Raw genomic sequence first — 21,863 nt, forward strand, 5'->3', positions numbered from 1 at the left:
CAAAGAGGGTTCAGATTAAGTTAAAAACAACGCAGCGAGCTATGGAAAGGGAAATGATAGGTGTAACGTTAAGAGATCGGAAGAGGACGGAGTTGGTTAGGGAACAAATGTGGGTTAATGACATCCTAGTTGAAATCAAGAAGAACAAATGGGCTTGGGCAGGGCATGTAATGCGAAGGCAAGATAACCGCTGGTCCTTAAGGATAACGGAGTGGATACCAAGGGAAGGCAAACGTAGCAGGGGACGGCAGAAAGTTAGGTGGGCGGATGAGGTTAAGAAGTTTGCGGGGATAAAGTGGCCGCAACTGGCAAAGGACAGGGTTAATTGGAGAGACATGGGAGAGGTCTTTGCCCTGCAGTGGGTGCAGTCAGGCTGATGATCATGACGATGAAACCATAAAAAAACTGTGGCTTCAGATTTGATAACCAACTAGAAGAAGGCGGAGAAAGAAAGGAAGGCTCCAGCCGAGACGGGAGTGGCGCTTGGGGAGAGGAATCAGTACAGCGGGAGGAGGCACACGTGGTAGTGATGACGCAGTGCAATGGTGCGTAGCTTGTGTATGAGGTGTCGCAGTTGGCCTAGGACAAGGTTAATTGGAGAATTATGGGGCAGGCCTCTGCACTACCGTAGGCGTAGTCAGGCTAATGATGACGATAATGGAATTCCCTGAGTAGTTGGTCTTGCGGCTGAGCCTGTTGGCTTCACGGTAAAATGCACTCATATGGCAAAACCAAATCATCGACAATCTTTGCAGTAAAAATATTAGCACTAGTGGTGTCGATCGGCACAAGGGAGAAAAAAATAAGAATGCCTGATGCTGGCTGTTCTTCGTGAATCAATTCAGAACATTTCCGGTATACATACTTCAAATGTCGGTTGCAAAGCACTATGTGTAATATCTTTTAACTACTTTAATCTCAGATCCTTGAAGTGAATTATGTGGCTGCCGGCTGAGGGGCAGTCTTTGACAGTGTTTAAGATTAGAAAATACATTAACAACATTTGCATAAGTAAAGAGTGGGTTCAGGAAAGCTGCATGTAATGAGAAAGCTGTTACTAATCTCCTTCAGACTATGTGCGCATAAAATTCCATAAATAATTTTCAAGATAAGAATCTTTACGTTAGACGGAATTTTGGGAACGAGGGGGAGCAAAAGAGTTGAGAGCAATCTTGAGGTGCTGAATTGGTTAGATGGTCTGCTTTTGCGGAATAACCAGCCATGGCGGTCTAAACCTTCAAGATTCCTGCAAGCTGCCTAGCTCTTGAGGAGCACTTTATAGAGAAAAAAAACATATATGTATATCTGGATCCTCCAGCATAGGGACCAAAAAATCACGAAAGGTCATTGTATGGCTCTGGAAAGCGCATTTAAGAGACTGCTAATGAACAGCAGTTTTCTCAAGGTTCAGTCGTGTTCAAGGGCCAATCTTCAAACGATGCGTAAGCTACATTGATTCGCATGAAGTATATCTTTAAGGTTCGCAATAATATTCAGTTTTCTAGGACTTCACTTTAATAGTAAGGAAAGTGCGAAATACTGCACAGTGTTTTTTTAAGAACATAAGAAGCGCAATGGTCTAGCCTTCCGATGTGTACAAAAATTCTGCTTTAAGGTTTGTCCTGCGCCTGCACCGGGCAGTTCAGACTGCCGCACACTGAAAACTGAAACACGGCCGAAAAACAAAGACTTCCAATAAGTGGAGGTGCTAATGAAAAGTACAACAATCTAGTTACCCTCCAAGAAATATAGTACTGTCCGCTGGAAAAAAAACTGCCCCAGGACCAGACCAATACATTATGAAATGCTTGCCCATCTTTCTGAGCCTGCCGTAGAAGCACTTTTAAGATTGTTTAACACAGTTTGGTTATCAAGAAAAACACCTGAAGCCAGAAAAAAAGCTATATTGTATCGTTTCTTAAAAGTAATAAACCCCTAACCTTTCCTAGCAGTAATAGACCCATAGCCCTGACCAGTTTCCTCACCAAATCCTTTGAAAGTTTCCTGAATATAAAGTTAACCTTTGTTCTTCAATCGTGTGAACTTCTTAATATCCATCAATGTGATTTTAAAAAGGGGTGCTCCACTACAGATCACCTTGTCCATCTCGAAAATACGGTCAGAGAAGCTTTTATACACAAACAACACTGCCATGCAGTCTTTTTAGACTTAGAAAAAGCATAGGATAAAACCTGGAGGTTTGGGATTCTTCAGGACTAAGCTGAACTCTGCATCCGTGGCAGATTGCTGAACTACATTGAAGACTTTTTGTCTAGCCGTTCATTTATTGTCCGCCTAGGCTCAATTTTTTCGAGGAATTTTATTCAGGAATATGGAGTGCCTGAAGGGTGTATTTTAAGCACAACTGTTGTTATTGTAAAGATGAATTCTCTTAAGAAAATAATACCTAGGTCCGTTATGTATTCTCTTTATGTAGACGACCTCCAGATAGCTTGCACATCCTCCAACATATCAACATGTCAAAGGCAAACACAGTTAACAATAAACAAACTAGCATTATGGGCAGACAGGAACAGCTTCCGGTTTTTAGCAGAGAAAACAGTAGCCATTATTTTCTCACTCAAACGAGGATTACAGGCAGATCCGACCCTGCATCTGAACAAACCTAGTCGCCCGTGAAAAATGAACACAAATTTTTAGGCGTAACATTTGACAAAAAATTCACTTTCCTCGAACATATTAACGCGTTAAAAAAAACTTCCCGATCCCTGAACATACTCAAAGGTCTTTCACGTAAACACTGGTGTTCTGACAGGGCAGGCCTTCTAAGTATTTCTCTCTAGTGGTACGATCCTGCTTACACTATGGTAGTATGGTGTGTGGCTCAGCAAGGTCATCGTACTTGAAGCGACTCGACCCAGTGCACAATTTAGGTTTACGTCTTTCAACTGCTGCTTATAGGACATTGCCTATAAACAGTCCTTATGTTGAAACTAATGAATGATCCCTTACAGACAGAAAATTCATGCTCACATGCGCATACATTCTAATGATCTCTTCCCTACCGAAACATATCTGCTACGAAATAGTTACAAATTGTCCATCCAGAACCCTCTTTAATAACAAACCGCAAACAACCAGGCCACTCCTCCTGCTTTTTGAAGAGATGTGCCTTAGTCTCGGCGTACTGAACGCATTACCTCGCATTGCGCTCAGAGAAGAGCCACTACCTCCATGGTACAACTTTCCTGCGGTATGCGATTGCACTCTTACACAGTTTCACAAAAAGCAAACTCCACAAGAACATATAGTATCAGAATTTTTTGCACTTGAGGAAAATACAATGATTTTACGAACTTTTATATTGAAGGTTCAAAAGCAGATGCCTACGTAGGAAGTGTAGTACGAGGCTATGAGAAGGAAATAATCAAACTTACACAGTGTGCATCAATTTTAACAGCCGAATCTTACTCAGTATGCTTAGCCATAAAAAATAGTGAATGAAAACCCCAGAAACAGTGTTATTTACACAGACTCCCTCAGTTTACTTACAGATCTCCACTCTAAAAACTTAGGCAGAAAGTTAGGTGGGCGGATGAGATTAAGAAGTTTGCGAGGATGCAGTGGCGGCAACTGGCAAAGGACAGGGTTAATTGGAGAGACACGGGAGAGGCCTTTGCCCTGCAGTGGATGTAGTCAGTCTGATGATGATGATGATGACTCTAGAAATGCAATTACCCCGATGCTCGGTGACATCATACACAACTTAAAAAAAGCCATAGCTCAAGGAAAGAACATAAAACTTCGTTGGGTGCGAAGACATGTCAGAATTAAAGGAAACGAGAGAGCAGACCTGTGCAATGCACAGGATAGTGGCCGGCAAATAAAGAAAGTAGATATTCCCTTTGAAGATGACATGAACTCGGCACATTGTGGATTAAAGAAAAAATGGCAGTCTTCTTTGGACAATAAAGCAAACAACAAACTACACTTTGTAAAACCAGTTTTAGGAGAATGGAAATCCTGCACCCACCAATAACGCTCCAAGGAAGTCATTATCTGCCGTCTTCGTATAGGACACACGCACCTCACGCACAATTTCCTACTGACGAAACAAGATCAACTTATTTGCGAAGAATGCGTAGTTGAAGTTACGATTAATCACATTTTATTCTCCTGTACGAAACTGGAAAAAGTACTCAATGTTATAACGAATACATCTCTTTTCATCCTGCGCTGCTTTTAGGAGATGAAGCAATTGTTGATATATCTAGTTTTTAGCCTTCTTAAAGAAACGGGATTTCTTAGGAGTCTCTAAATTTTTTACCCACTAGTCTGTTTTAATTCTCATACACCTCAGCTACTTTCTCATGCCTGAGAAGAAGGCTGAGGTTTCTTTTTTAATTGGTTGAGAGTCTTGATATCCATGTCCAGGCAAGGATAGCTACTGAGGTTTCTCAGCCCCCTTTAAAGCTTTTACTAGTAGCCATTTATGACATCTGTAAAATTTGTAAAAGGTAGTATTAACGTTTCAAGGCCTCTACACCAAGGATGACTTTTCACATGTCTGTAATATTCAACAAAAAACTTTTGCAATACCTTGTCCTTGGCGCATGATAGCCTCAATCACCTATGTGCCATAGAACCCAACAGAACACAACATCTCCCGTGGAGCAATCTGCAAATATTTTGATTCTATTGATACAATCCTACGATACACAAAAAAAAATTCGGTAATAAACAGCATACCGTTGAAAAAATACGCCTGCCCAGAAATATCTGATTATTCATCCATTCATAACTTTTAGCTCACCTGATAGTAAACGTGGAATCCAGGTCGGTTTCTGGCAACCTGGAGTAAATCCAGCTGGGCTTCAGACACGTTCATTCGAGGGTTTACCAGACTCACAGCCATCTCTCCGTGGGCCTTACACCATGCGCTGGAGGATCTGCCTGCGGTACTAATTCGGAGATGGAAACAACAGAGGCTATCTTGCAGGCGCATAAAAAAAGATATCACTGCAAATTATGTAAAATCTGCTCAAGATACGTTGGATGTTAAAGCTTTGGGGCAACAAATGGCACTTACGTTTTATATATTTGTAATATACGTTTGCTGTGTGGACGAGTCCAGCATTTATGTATACAGGGTATCCACCTAACTCTGTACACAGTGTAGCAGGCCTGATATCAATCTTTCTAACCGACCTCTTTGTCTACGTTTAATTACATTTACCTATAATATGTGCCGGACCATAATATAAGACTAATATAGTTTATGCGGTCTAAATTAGAATACGCTCTCATTGGAACCCGCATACTACTACTAGCTGAAAAGCACTTGAGAAAATCCTAAGGAAAGCTGTCCTCGTCACTTTTTCGCAGTGCATTCGATCTATTTCTGTCGAATCGCTAATGCGGTCGAAATTAATCCCAATCTTTCACCTCCAGCACAAATTTATTCGAATGAAATTTTTGATATTTCTTATTTGACCCCAAACCTGGAGTAAATTTTTCACCATACCTATACTATCAAGAACCAGAAAAACCTGACATTCTCAGTCCCTTTTTCATACCGCGTACTTTGCTAAGACCACTTTATTTCAGCCCTCTTTTATTCTGCAATCATTCATTCAAACCGTTTGCCAGGTTTCTATGTACAAGCTCTTGACCTTATAACTGACCACGTTACTGTGCGATTCAGTGTACGATAAAAAGCCCCAGGTGGTCTAAATTTCCGCAGCCCTTCACTACGGCGTCGCTCATAGCCTCAGTCTCTTTGTGACGTTAAACCCAACAAAGCAAACCATAAGTGACCATGTATAGTTTTGTGTTGCATTACCAGTCCTTTCCTATTGCTAGTATTCTGTTTTACTTGCATTTTCATTGGCAGTTCGGCATTGAAACATTTTGTTTTTTTATACTACTCCAGCTTGGGCTTCATGGCCTCATGCATGAAATAAGGAAATATAAACAAGCCTAGTTCTTTTCTTTTTCTTTGCTTCATGGTCGAAGTCGGCATTACACCGTTTTTTTTAATGCGAAATTATTACATGCCTTGTGCGAAGGAAAACCTGTCACCGGAAGTTGCCCGAAAAATTTGTCCACAGGAAGTGGTACCTCTCACGTGACCTCATTATAAAAAAGAAATTACCCAACAATGGTGTTCGAACCGAGGCCCCCTGCGCGCTAGGCGGAAATGCAAGGCATATGCCACGAATAGACGTTGGTTCAACCGTGTTGGAGGCGCACGAAGAGAACGCGTTGCGGTGTGTACGACGGTAAAATGCGTTAGAGATGTGTACCGATGTTAGAGAACGATGACATGCAAAAAAAAGTTGCTGACGTCATCCAATGTTTCCGTGCTAAGTGCACAGGACTACTTCTTGCGAAAAAACTTGCTGAAATGCCAGCAAAAATGTCTTCCGATTTCTCCAGTGCATCACACTGCAGTGGTCACCATGTTGTTTGTTTCTTATAGCTTCCGCATAATTTCCATAAGATCCGCATTCCGTCAAACAGAATCCATGGAAATCTCTTTTCGGTGTGCACTGTGCGCATAGTACGTACACAAACGCGTGTTTTCCTTACATTTCCCATATGAGCCCTGAGGAAAAAAATATTACGGTATGGTGGCAACCGTGATACTGAATGAAACCTTCAATGCAGTTACATCCCATGCATAAAATCAGGGGTTCTCGAACGGTTCCAGGACCGCTACCAACATTGGCAAGGGCTCTAGAACCCGTGTGCTCGACTGTAGGGGCCGCATGAATCCGAAGCAAGCAACCATTTTCTATTCTTGTCACTCGGGATCGAAACATTTTTGTAGCGAGAGCTACATTACCAGCAAGTCTCGTAGTTTCGCCGTGGCACCAGTTTCGCCATGGCCGCACCGTGACCTTGAGCCGTCGCATAGCAACCGCCAAAGCTGGCGGCCGCCGATTACTGCGCCATCTCTTGCAACAGCTGTGAACATCAGCCGTAGGAGGAGGGGGTTGGTGCAGCTGTATATACATAGAAGGCGGTTCGGTGGAGCCGTCGGTAGATATGGATAGGGAGTCGGTGAGACTGAAAGAAGCCAGGCTTCAACTTCAAGACGAAGAACCGGAAATAAAATAAATGCGTCACACTAATGATCCCATTTGGACCAAATTTATTGCTCGACATTCTCCCACCAACCACCTTCGAGGATAGCCAAGTTTAGACAATATCTTTTTATAGTTCCCCGCAACTGGTGCCGACACCTTTTGCGGACACGGAATGGTCAACATAGCCAGGAAAGGCACTATAATTGCTCAAACTGCATTTTCTAGACAGCGTTACCTAAAAAAACTTCGAAGTTTTAAACGCTGCTGAACGGAATGTCGAGCGATATCTGCGCTCATATAACGCACAACCGTTGTCTCAATAATTTATTATGACGTTGCCGGGCCGGCAGCTTTGGCTGTGGCGACCGGGCTTTATATCAAACACAACCAGGGTTCTGTTGAACGCATCAAAGTGCACCGGTGTTCTATGCAGAACCCACATTCATGCCCTGCGCATGTGATACCAGCAGACGCTTTTCCGCTCCACTCGGTCAAGGTGTGTGACGTCACTGAGGGAGTACACTACTCAACTGGGATGCCTCCTTTCCTCCTAACCGCAACGCGTCAAAGGCGGCGGAGTGCGCATCCACCTCCCTGCATCATCATCATCATCATCATCATCAGTATTACTACTCCCACTGCAAGGCAAAGACCTCTTCAATGTCTCTCCAATTAACTCTGTCTTTTGCGAGTTGCGGCCACCGTATCCCCGCAAACTTCTTAATCTCATCGGCCCACCTAACTTTCTGCCGCCCCCTGCTACGTTTGCCTCCTCTTGGAATCCACTCTGTTACCCATAGGGACAACCGGTTATCTTGCCTTCGCATTATATGCCCTGCCCAAGCCCACTTCTTCCTCTTTATTTCCACTAGGAGGTCATTAACCCGCGTTGGTTCGCTCACCCACTCCACCCGCTTCGGTTCTCTTAACGTTGCACCTATCATTTTATTTCCATAGCTCGCTGCGTTGTCCTTAACTAAAGCTGATCTCTCTTTGTTAGCCTCCATGTTTCTGCCCCATACGTGAGTACCGGGTAAGATACAGCTGCTTTAGACTTTTCTTTTGAGCGATATTGGCAAACTGCCATTCATGATCTGGAAGAACTTGCCATATACGCTCCGCCCCATTCTTATTCCCCTAGTCACATGATCCAGATCAGCGGTCACTACCTGCCCTAAGTAGACGTATTCTCTCACTACTTCCAGCACCTCGCTACCAATTGCGAGCTGCTGTTCCCTCTCTAGCCTTGAATATTACTTTGGTTTTCTGCGTGTTAATTTTTAACCCCACCGTTCTCCATCCCACCTCCCTGGATTGCTTTTAAACTGGCCGTGGCACCTCTGCCCGAGCTCTCCGCGGCGGTGGTGGTGGTGAAAATTTTTATTTGATGATATAGAGTTTGGGAGCCACAGAGTGGCCCCGCTACATGGTCGGCGTCCCTAGTCCGGGACACCGCATGACAAGGCCCCGTCTCTCGCCCGTTTCACCCAGGTCTCCCCACGGTGAGGGCATCGCCCATCCGTGTTAGGATCGTAATATTTTTTGATTGCAGGACAGAGTAGAGTACCTGTTTGCAGGCGCCTTAGAGTTCGCTCCTCCGCCTTACTTAGCCCCTTTGCAGGGGCCGGAAAAAGGCGGTGGTTGTCGCTATAATGCTTTATTATTTCCCTGAATCGTAGCAGCGGCCGGTTAGTCTCCAAGCCAGAAGAGCTGCCGGGCGCGCATGCAGTGTGGCAACTACCTTCCTCCTTTTCTCCGCGGTAGCGCGCGCATTTGCTGGGACGCCGCTATCCTTCGCCTCCTCTCTGCGGAGTACCTTACTGCCGTCTCCACTCCTCTCCGTAGCAGCTGGCAAGCATGGCGCACGTGACTAGAAACACATGTTCCTCTTTAGGGGTCAAATTGCAGAGCCAGAGGTCATTGGCTGAAACTCGCAGGAGGCGGTTCATAATAGGAGTAGAGCTATTGCTCTGAATGTTTTCAAACGCCATGGTAAGCGCACGAGGGTGGACCACGCACTGTAGCAGATGGCGCCGCAGACGATACCCTCGACTGCCTCCGACTCCAGAGGACTCTTGCGTCAGCAAGCGCACTCTATGTGTGCAATTCTGTGCAGTCATGGTGCCAGCTGTCTGCTACGGTGCGCAATGCATTTATTCTGCTCATTGAGAATTGTCATCATTGTTAACCTTACTACTGCTTCAGCAGCAGGATTTGCGAGGGAATTTATGGTGGGAGGCAGAAATGTCAGCTTATACGAGAAGTTTACCCAATTGGGGAAAACAACCAACGGATAGAGCGCCTTCTCGGGGCACGACCGGTTTCACAGTAAAAATTTATTGTAGTGTGTCAGAAAATCAGCTTCGAAATTACGGAACGTATTCTCACAACCCTCCTCGAAGCACTCGCCATATGTTAAAAATAAGCCGCTACAGTATGTACTCTGTGCAACGAGAGGAATATCTCTGAATATATTACTTAGATATGCTTCTATGGGTCACGCTGCCCCCCATGTAACACGGTTTTTTAGAAATACATCTCATTGGAAATGGTAGTTCATACATTGAAAATTGTTTCTAGGTTTAACGTGATTGTTTTTCACGAAGGGAGGGCATAACAGATGCACTGTGAAATCAGAAAACAACCTCGTAAACTTTTGTTGAGAAGCATTCCATGGGTGTCAATCCAACTGTTCGCCGCCAGTCATCCCATCCAGCAGTCCCAAATTATGTGCTTGAGGGTCCCTCTCGCCCCACAGTGTTTGCAGTGATCGTTGTTTCTAAGCTCTGCTACCACGTGAAACGCCCAGAGCGGGTTCATGAAGTTGTTAGTTTTGAGGCGCCTCCACGGGACAGCTTCTCTATAATTTAGGCCAACATCTGGGGGGGGGGGGGGGGGGGTTACCAGTCTACGTGAAAATGCACAACGGTTAATGGTTTCCCTGTAATTTTGCAGACGCTCGCCGTGTGCTGGGGCCTCGACGGCTACCCGGAAGTAGAGAGCGCGGGCTAGCTTGTGAGCCGCCCCGTTACCAGGGGCGGCAGCGTACGGTGTCAGAATTAACAGAATTTTCCCATTCAGTGCTCTTTCGCTGAGGATTTTGGGCGCTTTCGGCGATATCCTCCCGTTTCCAATATTTTGGATGGCAGTATTACTGCCGCAAATAATGACCTTGGCTTCGGTTCCTACGGTAGTGAAACCTATGGCAACTTCCCCCCCCCCCCCCCCCACCCCCCCCCCCCCCCAATGTCCCTATGTGCCGGCCTCTGATGGATGCCGCAGATACCGGCGCCCCTCGGCCGTCGACTATCTTGGCTACCGCCGTACCCCGTCCTGCCACTCGCCGCATCGACATAGGCGACTGCCTTCGCTTCCATATTTTCGAACCTTCGTTGTAGGGCTTCTGCTCGTTTCGCCCTTGTACGTTAATATTACGTTAAAATTGTACGTTAAATGCTGGGTGCATGTTTGTAGCGAAGGAAGGGGGGGGGGGGGGGGGACTGCGAAGGCGTTCCTGCTTTCCCTACTAATTTTGATTTGGATCCCTCTGTCGGGCTTCCGTCTCAATTTACATGGATGACCCTGCCCGTCTCGGTCGTACTTAGTCTTTACAACTAAGAAACTCGCACTGCCGCCAACAATTCTGCATATGTGTTGTGCACCCTGGGAGTAGCCACAGTCGTCAGGGGTGGGCCAAAGTACAGTAAGGAGTGAAAGCTGCCACACCCCGCTGGGAAGCACGCACCCTACCATTCAGTTACGCACCACCCATCTGGCGGAATAGGCCGCAACAAGCCAAGGGCTCCCTGCCAGCCTCTTATCCGCGGGTGCACTACTCCCCGTCTTCCCAGTCGTACGTGCCGGGGGCGGGAAAGGAGGCGCTCTTTTTCTGAAGAAAATAAAAGTTGTTTTAATCAATCCATCCCAGCCTGCGATAACAACGCCACCGACTCATCCTATGCCCCAGATCGACGTTTCTCTATACAAGGAACTGAAAACTACGGCGCTGTCCTAAACGCGCAGGAACCAGGCTGACACAGAGAGCGCAGGAATATACATCCGTTGCCAACTTTGCTTAAAGTACCGAAGGAACAGTGTTTCCTTCTTGGCCATGTTGTTATGGCGCGCCTTACGTACTCAATCTGTGTGAGTTCCACAAGAGGCCTAGCCTATCAGTTTGGTTCATCTTGACGGATACGACGTAACAGTGCTAACAGGCGCTTGTGTCTCTCTCCTTCTCTTCTGTCCTGTCTGTTAGCGCTGGTACGTCGGTTCCGCGAAGGAAAGGAGACCCATTGTCTCCACCGTTTTAGGCCTTCAGGTACTCAGCGGTGCCGTAAAGGCTCCACTACATGGCTGAGAAGGAAACCCCCCCGCCTGGGTACTATCGGCGTAGACGGCACATTCACAACGCAGAACATTTACGGAATTTTTCACAGTTCACAGGGCATGTATAAGCAGGATACTTAGGGATCCAAGCTGGTTGTTTACAACTCAGGAAAAAGCGTCGAAAGTGCGAAGTACAAAATTAAAAAATAAAGGAAAGGACAACGAACCTGCCCTGGAGTTAGGCTCCTGTCTAAACACATTCTGCTCGGTTTCATTCAGATTTTTTCGTTACTAGTGCTTTTTCCGAAAAAAAAGGAGGCTAAATATTGTTTTTGGGCACACTTACAAAACAACTGTCAAGTAATCGTAGACAATAAAATGCTTACCCGGTGCTCTACGCAGCAGCCTTATTTCTGAACGCTTCTGCGTACGGTTCCCGAACCAGCTCGCCCAAGAGGAAGCTTTCCGAGCAGTAGCCTGCCAGGCAACTTCTGGTAGCTCTGACACTTTTCTTAACAATGGAGGTTGAGAGATGCGCATCTGGAAACCTAAGGTGTACAGAACTATCTGATCATGCGAGTAGAGCAATTTCTTGATCGGCCCATGTATTGAAATCTAGCGGGCATTATGTACCCATATTAGGAGTCTAACTGATTGTCGCGACGCCTGTGGGCAGTAATGTAAACTGTGACCGACTTACAAGCTGCTAAATTACGAAATAATTGATAACCGTGATGGTTCCTGGCCACAGACTGAGCCGATGAGAGGCTCTTGCAGAAATTCGTTGATATAATATTTGAAGAAGAAAGTTAAAAGCTAGAACAGGCATCAAACTTAACCGCTCGTGAAGTTAACGTTGGGCTGAAGGCAGTGTTGTCGGTAACGCGTTACAAGTAACGGCGTTACCGGTAACGCGTTACTTCTTCAGTAACTTAGTAATGTACTCGTTACCATTTCGGAACTGGAACGGGTGACGTACTTGCGTTAACATTTTCCGGTAACGTGAGGTGTCAAGTTACTAGTTACTTTTTATGTCAATTGTCCCCCTGCGACTCTATTTCAGAAAAAAAACGCCGAAAATGACGTTGCAAATAAACAAAACCTACGGGTGCTCTCGACGACCCTTGTTGCTGCTCGCATGCATGCCAGAAAACACCTGCTTTTGACGACGCACTCAACTAAAAAAAAAAAAGCACGAACACGCATTAACACACTTGTCTTCACCACCAAAACACTCACATATACACAAATATCTAAAGAGTGGACGCTTGCCGACCCACAAATAGACCATTTGCAGAAATCTGTAAGTCAGTTTCTCCGTAAGCTTGTTTTCCAGCCAAAAGGTCTCGTTCCCAGGCGACACTGTCGCATTCTTTGGGGAAGAAGTTCCCTCTTCTGAGTAAACTCAGGAATGTCGCCTCTTTATTTCGAGATGGCCCCAAGAGAGCCGTCGAAAGAGTACAGTGGTACAGCACAAAAAAGGGAATTGCAGTCAACTGGCTGTAGCACCGAAGTAGAGGAAAAAAGGAAATGGGCCTTTGTTAATTCCTGTGCCGGCAGTAGTGAGCTAACTCACACTAAACTTTCTAAAAATTTTCTGCTGAACAGCACTGTCGCTCCAACTTTCTCCCATCATAGCCATATCCCCCCCCCCCCCCCCCTCTTCCCTAGCCAGAACAAGGAACAACGCACTCCCCACAGCACGGTGACTAAGGACGGCCTCCCTCCTTTTCCTGCCTAGACTCTGTTGCATGCAGAGTGCGACCATCCGAGTTTCCATTCGCTTGAGGAATATGAGCGTGTCGTCAGGGTATGAGATCTTTTGGTTAGAAAACAAGCCTTGCAGAGAAGACGAGTTATAGGTTACAGTTACAGCGAAGACGCACTGATTAAAATTTATGGCCATGTAGTAACGGCAAAGTAAACTGCGATACTTTTTTTCGGTAACGGTAATGGTAACGCGTTACCTTTTTTGTAGCTAACGTAGGGCGGTAACGCGTTCTTTTTTCTTTAGCGTAACGAGTAACGTATTTAGTTACTTGTTTTCGGTAACACCTACAACACTGGCTGAAGGAGACTGTTTTCATCCGCCACACCTAGCTGGCGCTCCCATCTGTTTGCCTCAGCGAAGTGGCTACAGGGACGAGTCAGGTTTTGAAGCGGAGTTTTGCAGCTGGTATGATAGAGGAGCAGTACTGGCGGCCTCTTCCTAGCAGCTGCGCTTTAGCGTGAGATGAATGTGACGGCGTCATTACTCGTTTCTCTGCATTGCATTCACATGTCACAGTATGATACGTCGTATATATGCCAGCACGTCAAATGAAGTCTAGCTATGCCATAGCTTTTGGCCACGCTAAAGAATGAAATCGACTGAAGCGAGCAACAGCATTTTCACACAAGACCTAAAGCGTTGCTTGCTGGTTTCAACTTCTGAAATAAGCGGGCGAAGCGTACACACCGGCCGATTAAGTTACCCACTCCAGAAACATGAAAAAATGGGCGCCCTAAAAACGGCAGCTCTTCCTGTAATTGAGGTTATCCGCGAAAGCCTCCTTTATTTAAAGGTCACATGGAATGCGAACACAAAATCATCACCAGCAACCAAAACATGGCCACCGAAGAACGAAGGCCTCTAATGAGATAAGCACGGTGACCTGGTGACGCAATCACGCGACCTCTGTGCGACAGCTGTACTGCTATGGGTGTGTGCTTGGCTTCATTCTAGTGCCTCCACCTTTTCTGCAGCGAGAGAAAGGCACTGCTACGCAGCCTTAGCGGACAGAACGTTCCATTGGACCATGTATCTCACTTTTTGCACATTGACGGTTGACATATTCGCCATGGTCACAGCTCGCCGCGACATTCGGCCTCACCGAACGCATTGTATTCACTGTATTCACCAGACGCCGCTTCGTTCATTCCAAACCATCGAGCTGACATGTCGAGCCGGGCTTGCAACACCTCTCTGGCAACAAGAATTTATTACGTGCTCCAGATCCTTCACTGGGCCAGACATTACATGAAGCTTTTCCATCATATATTTGCGACGTTTATTTGGTCTTCCAAATTTGAGCCCATGCGGCGTGATAACCTTTTCAGGTCTGTTTGTGCAGGATTACTGGGCCCAGTGCACCTGTATGTGAGACAGTTGGTTGCCCGTTTCTTCTTTTTTCGTGATTGTTCCCATCCGATTATTAGAGCATTCTTGCAGGTTAACTTCATGGCTCTACTTCCGAAGTTAGTAGTTTCTTCCAATTTTACTGAACGCTCCCATTTACTAGGCTTATGCAGGAAGTTTATGCCTCCATGCGTTTTTTGACAGTTCGGTTTTCAAATGAGAACTCATATTGTTTCCCGCAAAAAAATTGTACAGGGATTTGATATCGACGCCCTTCCCGCCCCCACTGTATCGTTCTGTCTACTTTGGGCTCATGGGTCGTAATGTTTGAAAGCGACTGCGCAAAAGGCCAATTTCTCTTTCCACTAAAATATTTTTCTATAAATTACACACCGAAACTCTCCTGTCAACACGAACTCGACAGGAAAAACATTTTTGTGCCTTCTATAAACTGTCGCTTGTGCGATATGCCTGAAACAATTGAAAATTGTTTTATAGGCTGCAAAGACGCAATTTTGTTTTGGGATGTGCTGCAGTGGACGCTACAGAAAGGTTTTATCCTAAATTCCTATTGTGCGCACTACCTTGTTCTTTCCCAACCTGACTCGAAACCCTAAGTTATGATTCTTCTGATTGGACTTCATAGCCTTTCGAAAACGCGCATGCAAGGCTGCAACGTTGAACCTGTTGTTTCACCCCGAATTCATTTTAGTCGAATGTTGCTGCAGGTAATGGACGTTTACAAAGATTTGGACTTTTTACCGAATTGGTTTCCTCTCCTGATGCGCTGTATATCCTTACCGGCCTTCTAGTTCTAATATGTATATATATATATATATATATATATATATATATATATATATATATATATATATATATATATATATATATGAAAGAAGCCAACAGCCACAGAAACCAAGGGGCACAGGGGATTTTTTTTAATTAATTTATTTATTTTGTGGTGTTGATCAATTTAGAATATTACTGAACATGTCATCGCTTAAAGCCAATTGATTAGAAAAGCAGAAGAAAAAACAACCACCGCCGCCGGTGTTCGGATCCCACCTGCGGCGGTGGTTGTTTTTTCTTCTGCTTTTCTAATCAATTGGCTTTAAGCGATGACATGTTCAGTAATATTCTAAATTGATCAACCCCACAAAATAATAAATTAATTTTAAAAAAAAATCCCCTGTGCCCCTTGGTTTCTGTGGCTGTTGGCTTCTTTCATATATATATATATATATATATATATATATATATATATATATATAATAAGTTGGGGAAGTCACATTGAAAAACTTAACAGATTTATTCAACGTTTCGACCAGGGACTGGTCTTTTTGAAGAATGATCATACAGTGCATGGAAGGGTCTTCTTATAGCAGTGTACATGGCACACACAGGGCTCATTTTTCTTTTTCAAGCCCTGCGTGTGCCATGTACACTGCTATAAGAAGACCCTTCCATGCACTGTATGATCATTCTTGAAAAAGACCAGTCCCTGGTCGAAACGTTGAATAAATCTGTTAAGTTTTTCAATGTGACTTCCCCAACTTATTATATTTTTAATCAGTTGCCTTGAAGATTTTGTTATCCCTGATATATATATATATATATATATATATATATATATATATATATATATATATATATATATATATATATATATATATATATATATATATATATATATATATATATATATATATATATATATATATATATATATATATATATATATATATATATATATATATATGTATGTATGTATACATACATATATATATATAGTATTCAGTAGGGGTTCCAATGGCCCAGTTTACTAGTTTAGGTACAGTATTACGACAAACGCGACTGTTCTTTTAACGTTTATTTTGCCAACAGTATCGGGAATGGTATTCCCTTCGTCAGGGCAGGCCCTGACGAAGGGAATACTATATATATATATATATATATATATATATATATATATATATATATATATATATATATATATAGTAGTTGCAGCAGGTCTTGTCGTTCAATGGGCCAGGAATACTTGTAGCAGAAGGGGTCACAACATTGCAATTATCTTCATTTAATACCGACAGTTTCAAACGGAGGACCGTCCTTCCCTGAGGAAGGACGGTCCTCCGTTCGAAACTGTCGGTATTAAATGAAGATAATTGCAATGTTGTGACCCCTTCTTCTATATATATATATATATATATATATATGAGAGAAGCCAACAGCCACAGAAACCAAGGGCAACAGGGGACTTTTTTTTAATTTATTTATTTATATGTGGTGTTGATCAATTTATAATATTACTAAATATGTTATCGCTTAACGCTAATTGATTAGAAAAGTAGAAGACAAAACAACCACATGCCGCCGGTGGGATCAGAACCGACGACCTCCGAATTACGCGTCCGGTGCTCTACCTCTGAGCTACGGCCACGGCTGTCAAATCTTCTGCTTTCGGGGGTATTTATGTTTACAAGTAACCTAACCTTGAGAGTGTTCATCAGCGCCACCCACGTATATATATATATATATATATATATATATATATATATATATATATGAGAGATAAGCCAACAGCCCCAGACACCAAGGGGCACAGGGGATTTTTTAAAATTTATTTATTTATTTTGTGGTCAGCACCACAAAATAAATAAATAAATAAACTAAAAAATATCCCCTGTGTCCCTTGGTGTCTGTGGCTGTTGGCTTCTCTCTCATATTTATAACGAGCCCTTCATACCCCTTCCCTTGTTTGCTATATATATATATATATATATATATATATATATATATATATTACGATGAAAAAACTTGCTCGACTGCTAACAACATAAGTAAAGAGTTGAAGTACACTTCTTAAAGAAACATTTATTTACCGACGGTTTCGGACGGTGGACCGTCCTTCATCAGGGTAACCTTACCCTGATGAAGGACGGTCCACCGTCCGAAACCGTCGGTAAATAAATGTTTCTTTAAGAAGTGTACTTCAACTCTTTACTTATATATATATATATATATATATATATAAATAAACGTAATTCGGTTGACACACGGTAGAAAAATAACTTTATTCTAACGTTTCGACCAGGGTCTGGCCTTCGTCAGAGTTCACTCTGACGAAGGCCAGACCCTGGTCGAAACGTTAGAATAAAGTTGTTGTTTTTCTACCGTGTGTCAACCGAATTACGTTTATGTTCTACCGGATCCATCCGATCTTCACCCCTTCTTAGAGAATTTCTGTACACATCCATGCAAATAAATACCATGAAAGGGAGAAAAAAAGCTAAAAACCTATAAAATTGACATGGCGGAGTAGTTATGGCGCTCGTCTCGCACTCTGGAGACCCTGGTTCGGTTCCCCCTCTCGACCAATTTCCTACTCCGTTTTATTTATTTATTAGGAGCCGGACGCTGCTCTCTCGTCGCCATGTATTAATGCCCTCGTCGCCGAAGACATCGCCCTGCCTCCATGCTCTTCCGTACTTGTGCGCCTCTCTTGTGACCCTCTCCGTGATGACACTGTGCTTTTCACGGCAGCCAATACTTTTCTCCACCGTAAGTGTCTTCCCCTGCCTTACGCCGTACTGACTATTTCTGCTGGCCTTTCCGTACTGTGTGTATGTGACCCGTTTTCCTGCCCTAGTGCTTTGCGCCGTGGCAAATGTGTCGGCAGTGTCCAACCAATCGCGTCTTTTCTAACCCGTGAGGAGAATGCCGGATCACCGCACATCAGTCTCGCTGCGCTTAACCCACCATCTTCTACACCCACTCCTTCCTCTACAGAACTATTTCTCTGGTTCATCGACGCAGAACTTCCTCCGCCGCAGCGCACGGGGCTTCTCCACTTGCTCCACCAGTCCGGCGCCACTTTCGACTGCCGTCACACGTCACTGGGCCAAACGCCGACTCTCACATATCGCATCGACACGGGTGCCCACGCTCCTCTACGGCAGCGCCCCTATCGTGTGTCGGCACCCGAGCACCAAGTTATTGAAGATCAAGTCGATCAAATGCTCAAGAGCGGCGTGATTAAACCCTCAAGCAGTCCTTGGGTTTCGCCAGTTGCACTAGTAAAAAAAAAGACAGCTCCATCCTTTTCTCTGTAGACTACCGCCGCCTTAACAAGATTACGCGGAAGGACGTCTATCCCCTGCCACGCATCGACGACGCGCTAGACTGCTTGCAATGTGCCGAAATATTTTCCTCTTTAGATTTACGTTCCGGGTACCGGCAGGTACCCATGGAAGAAGCCGATCACCCCAAGGCAACTTTTGTAAAACCTGACGGCCTATATGAATTTACTGTGATGCCTTTCGGCCTTTGCAATGCTCCCGCCAAGTTTGAGAGGATGATGGATATCATTCTGCGTGGACTCAAATGGAAGACCTGCCACTGTTACCTCGACGACATCGTCGTGTTTTTGCCTGACTTTTGCATTCACCTCTCCCCCCTGAAGCATGTTTCGACCTGCCTCTCTGGAGCCGGCCCCCAGCTCAACTTAATGAAGTGCCATTTTGCCGCTCGCCATTTTAGGGCACGTTGTTTCCAACGAGGGCGTCCGTCCGGACCCGGCTAAACTTCGTGCTGTGGCTGAGTTCCCTCGACCTACTTCTATCAAAGAACTGCGCAGCTTCCTAGGTCTGTGCTCCTACTTCCGTAGGTTTACACGCAACTTTTGCCCAATTGCTGCACCTTTGACACAACTTCTGTCCGGCAGTTCCGATCTTTCACGATGGTCCCAAGTGTGTGACGACGCCTTAGATTCCCTGCGCCGTATCTTCAACGCCCCACCGATACTGCGCCATTTCGACCCGACCGCACCTACCGAGGTCCATAATGACGCCAGCAGGGTAAGACTCGGTGCCGTACTCGCACAACGCAAATCTGGCTTCGTCAAATACGTCGTTGCCTATGGCAGCCTCACGATCTCAAAGGCTGAATCTAATTCCTCGATCACTGAAAAAGAGTGTCTGGATATAGTTCGCGCCCTTACCAAGTTCGGCCCCTACCTCTACGGCCGCCCGTTTGAATTCGTGGCCGACCGCCACGCGCTATGCTGGCTTTCGTCTCTGAAGGACCCATCCGGTAGCCTCGCTAGGCGGGCCCTTCGCCTACAGGAATACGATATCCGCGTCGTGTATCGTACTGGCTGCAAACAGCAAGACGCCGATGCTCTATCGCGCTGCCCACTTCCAGCTAATACTTCCAGCCTTTCAACCTTAGACGCCTCCGCACAGATGCTTCACATCAGCGCCATGCCTTCGGCGCAGCCTGCCGACCCATGGATCTCTTCTCTTCTTGACTTCCACACCAACCCTACCGCTGCTTCTCCTTCGGGTGCTCTTTGTAGCCATGCTTCCCATTTCTCAGTTCGTGATAACCTCCTTTATCGCCGCAATTACAGTTCAGATGGCCGCAAGTGGTTGCTAGTTATTCCCCGTCACCTTCGCTCGGAAGCCTGATCCGGAGTGGGGTCATGTCGGAGTGTTCAAAACCTACGCTCGCATCCGGCTACGATATTGTTGCGGGAAAGAATACATTTACAAATATTTACAAATAGCAAAGAACAGCTGCGAGCGGCACCGAGAACACAGTCCGAACTTCGTTGTCGTCTTCTACTCTCCCCACTCGTGCCATCGCTCTTTGTCGTCGTCGTCTACCCGCTTCAGGAACCCCGCCTGCTGAAACGCCGTCTCGGCGTTAGGGCGGCGACGTTTGGGCGTCGTGATAAGGTTTAAGGCGACAGACGTGGACGATGTCGGTGGTGGCGCCAGAGGACGATGGCGAGGTTTCAAGGGGAGCAATTTCATAGTTCACGTCGGTAACACGGCGCACGACACGGTAAGGGCCACGGTAGTGCGAAAGGAGCTTCTCGGAGAGACCGACGCTGCGAGAGGGCGTCCAGAGAAGGACGAGTGATCCTGGGGTATATTCGACGGCCTGGTGACGGCGGTCGTAGGCTGACTTCTGGGAAAGTTTAGAGGCTTGGAGCCTACTACGTGCTATTTGGCGCGCCAGCGTGGCCTGGGAGATGGCGTCCCGAGCGTAAGCAGTGGTGGGGACTGAAGAAGGCGGCATGAGTGTGTCCAAAGGCAAGGTGGGATGCCTACCAAACAAAAGGTAGAAAGGAGAATAGCTTGTTCTGTCATGAAGGGAAGAGTTATATGCAAATGTCACATAAGGCAAGGCTGCGTCCCAATCTCGGTGGTCTGGCGATACGTACATCACTAACATGTCGGTGAGCGTGCGGTTGAACCTTTCCGTAAGCCCATTGGTTTGTGGGTGGTAAGCTGTCGCGAGCTGGTGCTGCGTGTCACACGAACGAAGAATGTCGTGAACTACTCTGGATAGAAAATAACGACCGCGGTCGGTGAGCAGGTTAACGAGGGGCGCCGTGGTGAAGGATGACGTCTTGCAGAAGAAAATCGGCGACATCGGTAGCGCAGCTGGACGGCAAAGCACGCGTGATGGCGTACCGAGTCGTATAATCAGTTGCGACAGCGATCCACTTGTTGCCGGAAAAGGGCCAAGAAGGTCGAGGCCAAGACGGTGAAAAGGATCCGGAGGTATGTCGATGGGTTGCAGAAGACCGGCAGGCAAAGTGGAGGGCCTTTTCCGACGTTGACACAGGTCGCAAGCGGCCACGTAACGCTTGACGGAACGATAGAGACCAGGCCAAAAGAAGCGATGCCGCACCCGAGCGTACGTGCGGGACACGCCAAGGTGACCGGCTGTCGGCAGATCGTGCAGTTCTTCAAGGACAGAAGAGCGTAGACGTTGGAGTATCACGAGCAGGAGCGGAGGGCCATCGGAGCGTAGGTTTCGGCGATACAAAATGCCGTTCTGGAGCACATAAAGGTTCAGAGAAGGAGATCGGTTTGCAGAACGGATGCCATCAAAGATAGGTCGTAAAGATGAGTCGTGGCGCTGTTCGTTGACAATATCGGCAAGATCAGAGATAGCTAAGAGGCAGGGCAGCGTCTCAGCGTCATCTAGGTCAGGTGGTTCCACAGGGTATCGGGATAAACAGTCAGCGTCCTGGTGATGGCGCCCTGACTTGTACACGACGGAGTAAGAGTATTCTTGGAGGCGCGAAGACCAGCGACCATGGCGACCGGTGGGATCTTTTAGTGAAGACAGCCAACAGAGAGGGTGGTGATCAGTGATAACAGCGAATGAACGGCCGAACAGGTAGGGTCTGAATTTAGCTACTGCCCAGACAAGGGCAAAACACTCGCGCTCAGTAATGGCGTAATTTTGCTTTGCGGCTGAAAGTAGGCGGCTGGCATAAGCGATGACTCGATCTTCACCCTGTTGACGTTGGGCTAGCCCGGCGCCGATGCCATATCCGGAGGCGT

The 21,863-nt window shown here is 45.8% G+C and overlaps 2 protein-coding genes across 4 annotated transcripts in view; one reads left to right on the forward strand and one right to left on the reverse strand.

The window, feature by feature from the left end:
* LOC149337713 (uncharacterized) overlaps positions 1-4,876 on the reverse strand; it is an 83,365-nt gene extending 78,489 nt beyond the window's left edge. Inside the window, exon 1 of the mRNA XM_089553480.1 lies at positions 4,775-4,876. Coding sequence (XP_089409606.1) covers positions 4,775-4,876 — 102 coding nt within the window. The remainder of the gene's footprint in view (positions 1-4,774) is intronic.
* LOC149337714 (uncharacterized) overlaps positions 1-21,863 on the forward strand; it is a 149,976-nt gene that overhangs the window by 17,836 nt on the left and 110,277 nt on the right. The window lies entirely within an intron of this gene.

The sequence above is a fragment of the Amblyomma mixtum genome, chromosome 7, assembly GCF_055824585.1.
Source record: "Amblyomma mixtum isolate Tamu chromosome 7, ASM5582458v1, whole genome shotgun sequence".
Taxonomy (NCBI): Eukaryota; Metazoa; Arthropoda; class Arachnida; order Ixodida; family Ixodidae; genus Amblyomma; species Amblyomma mixtum.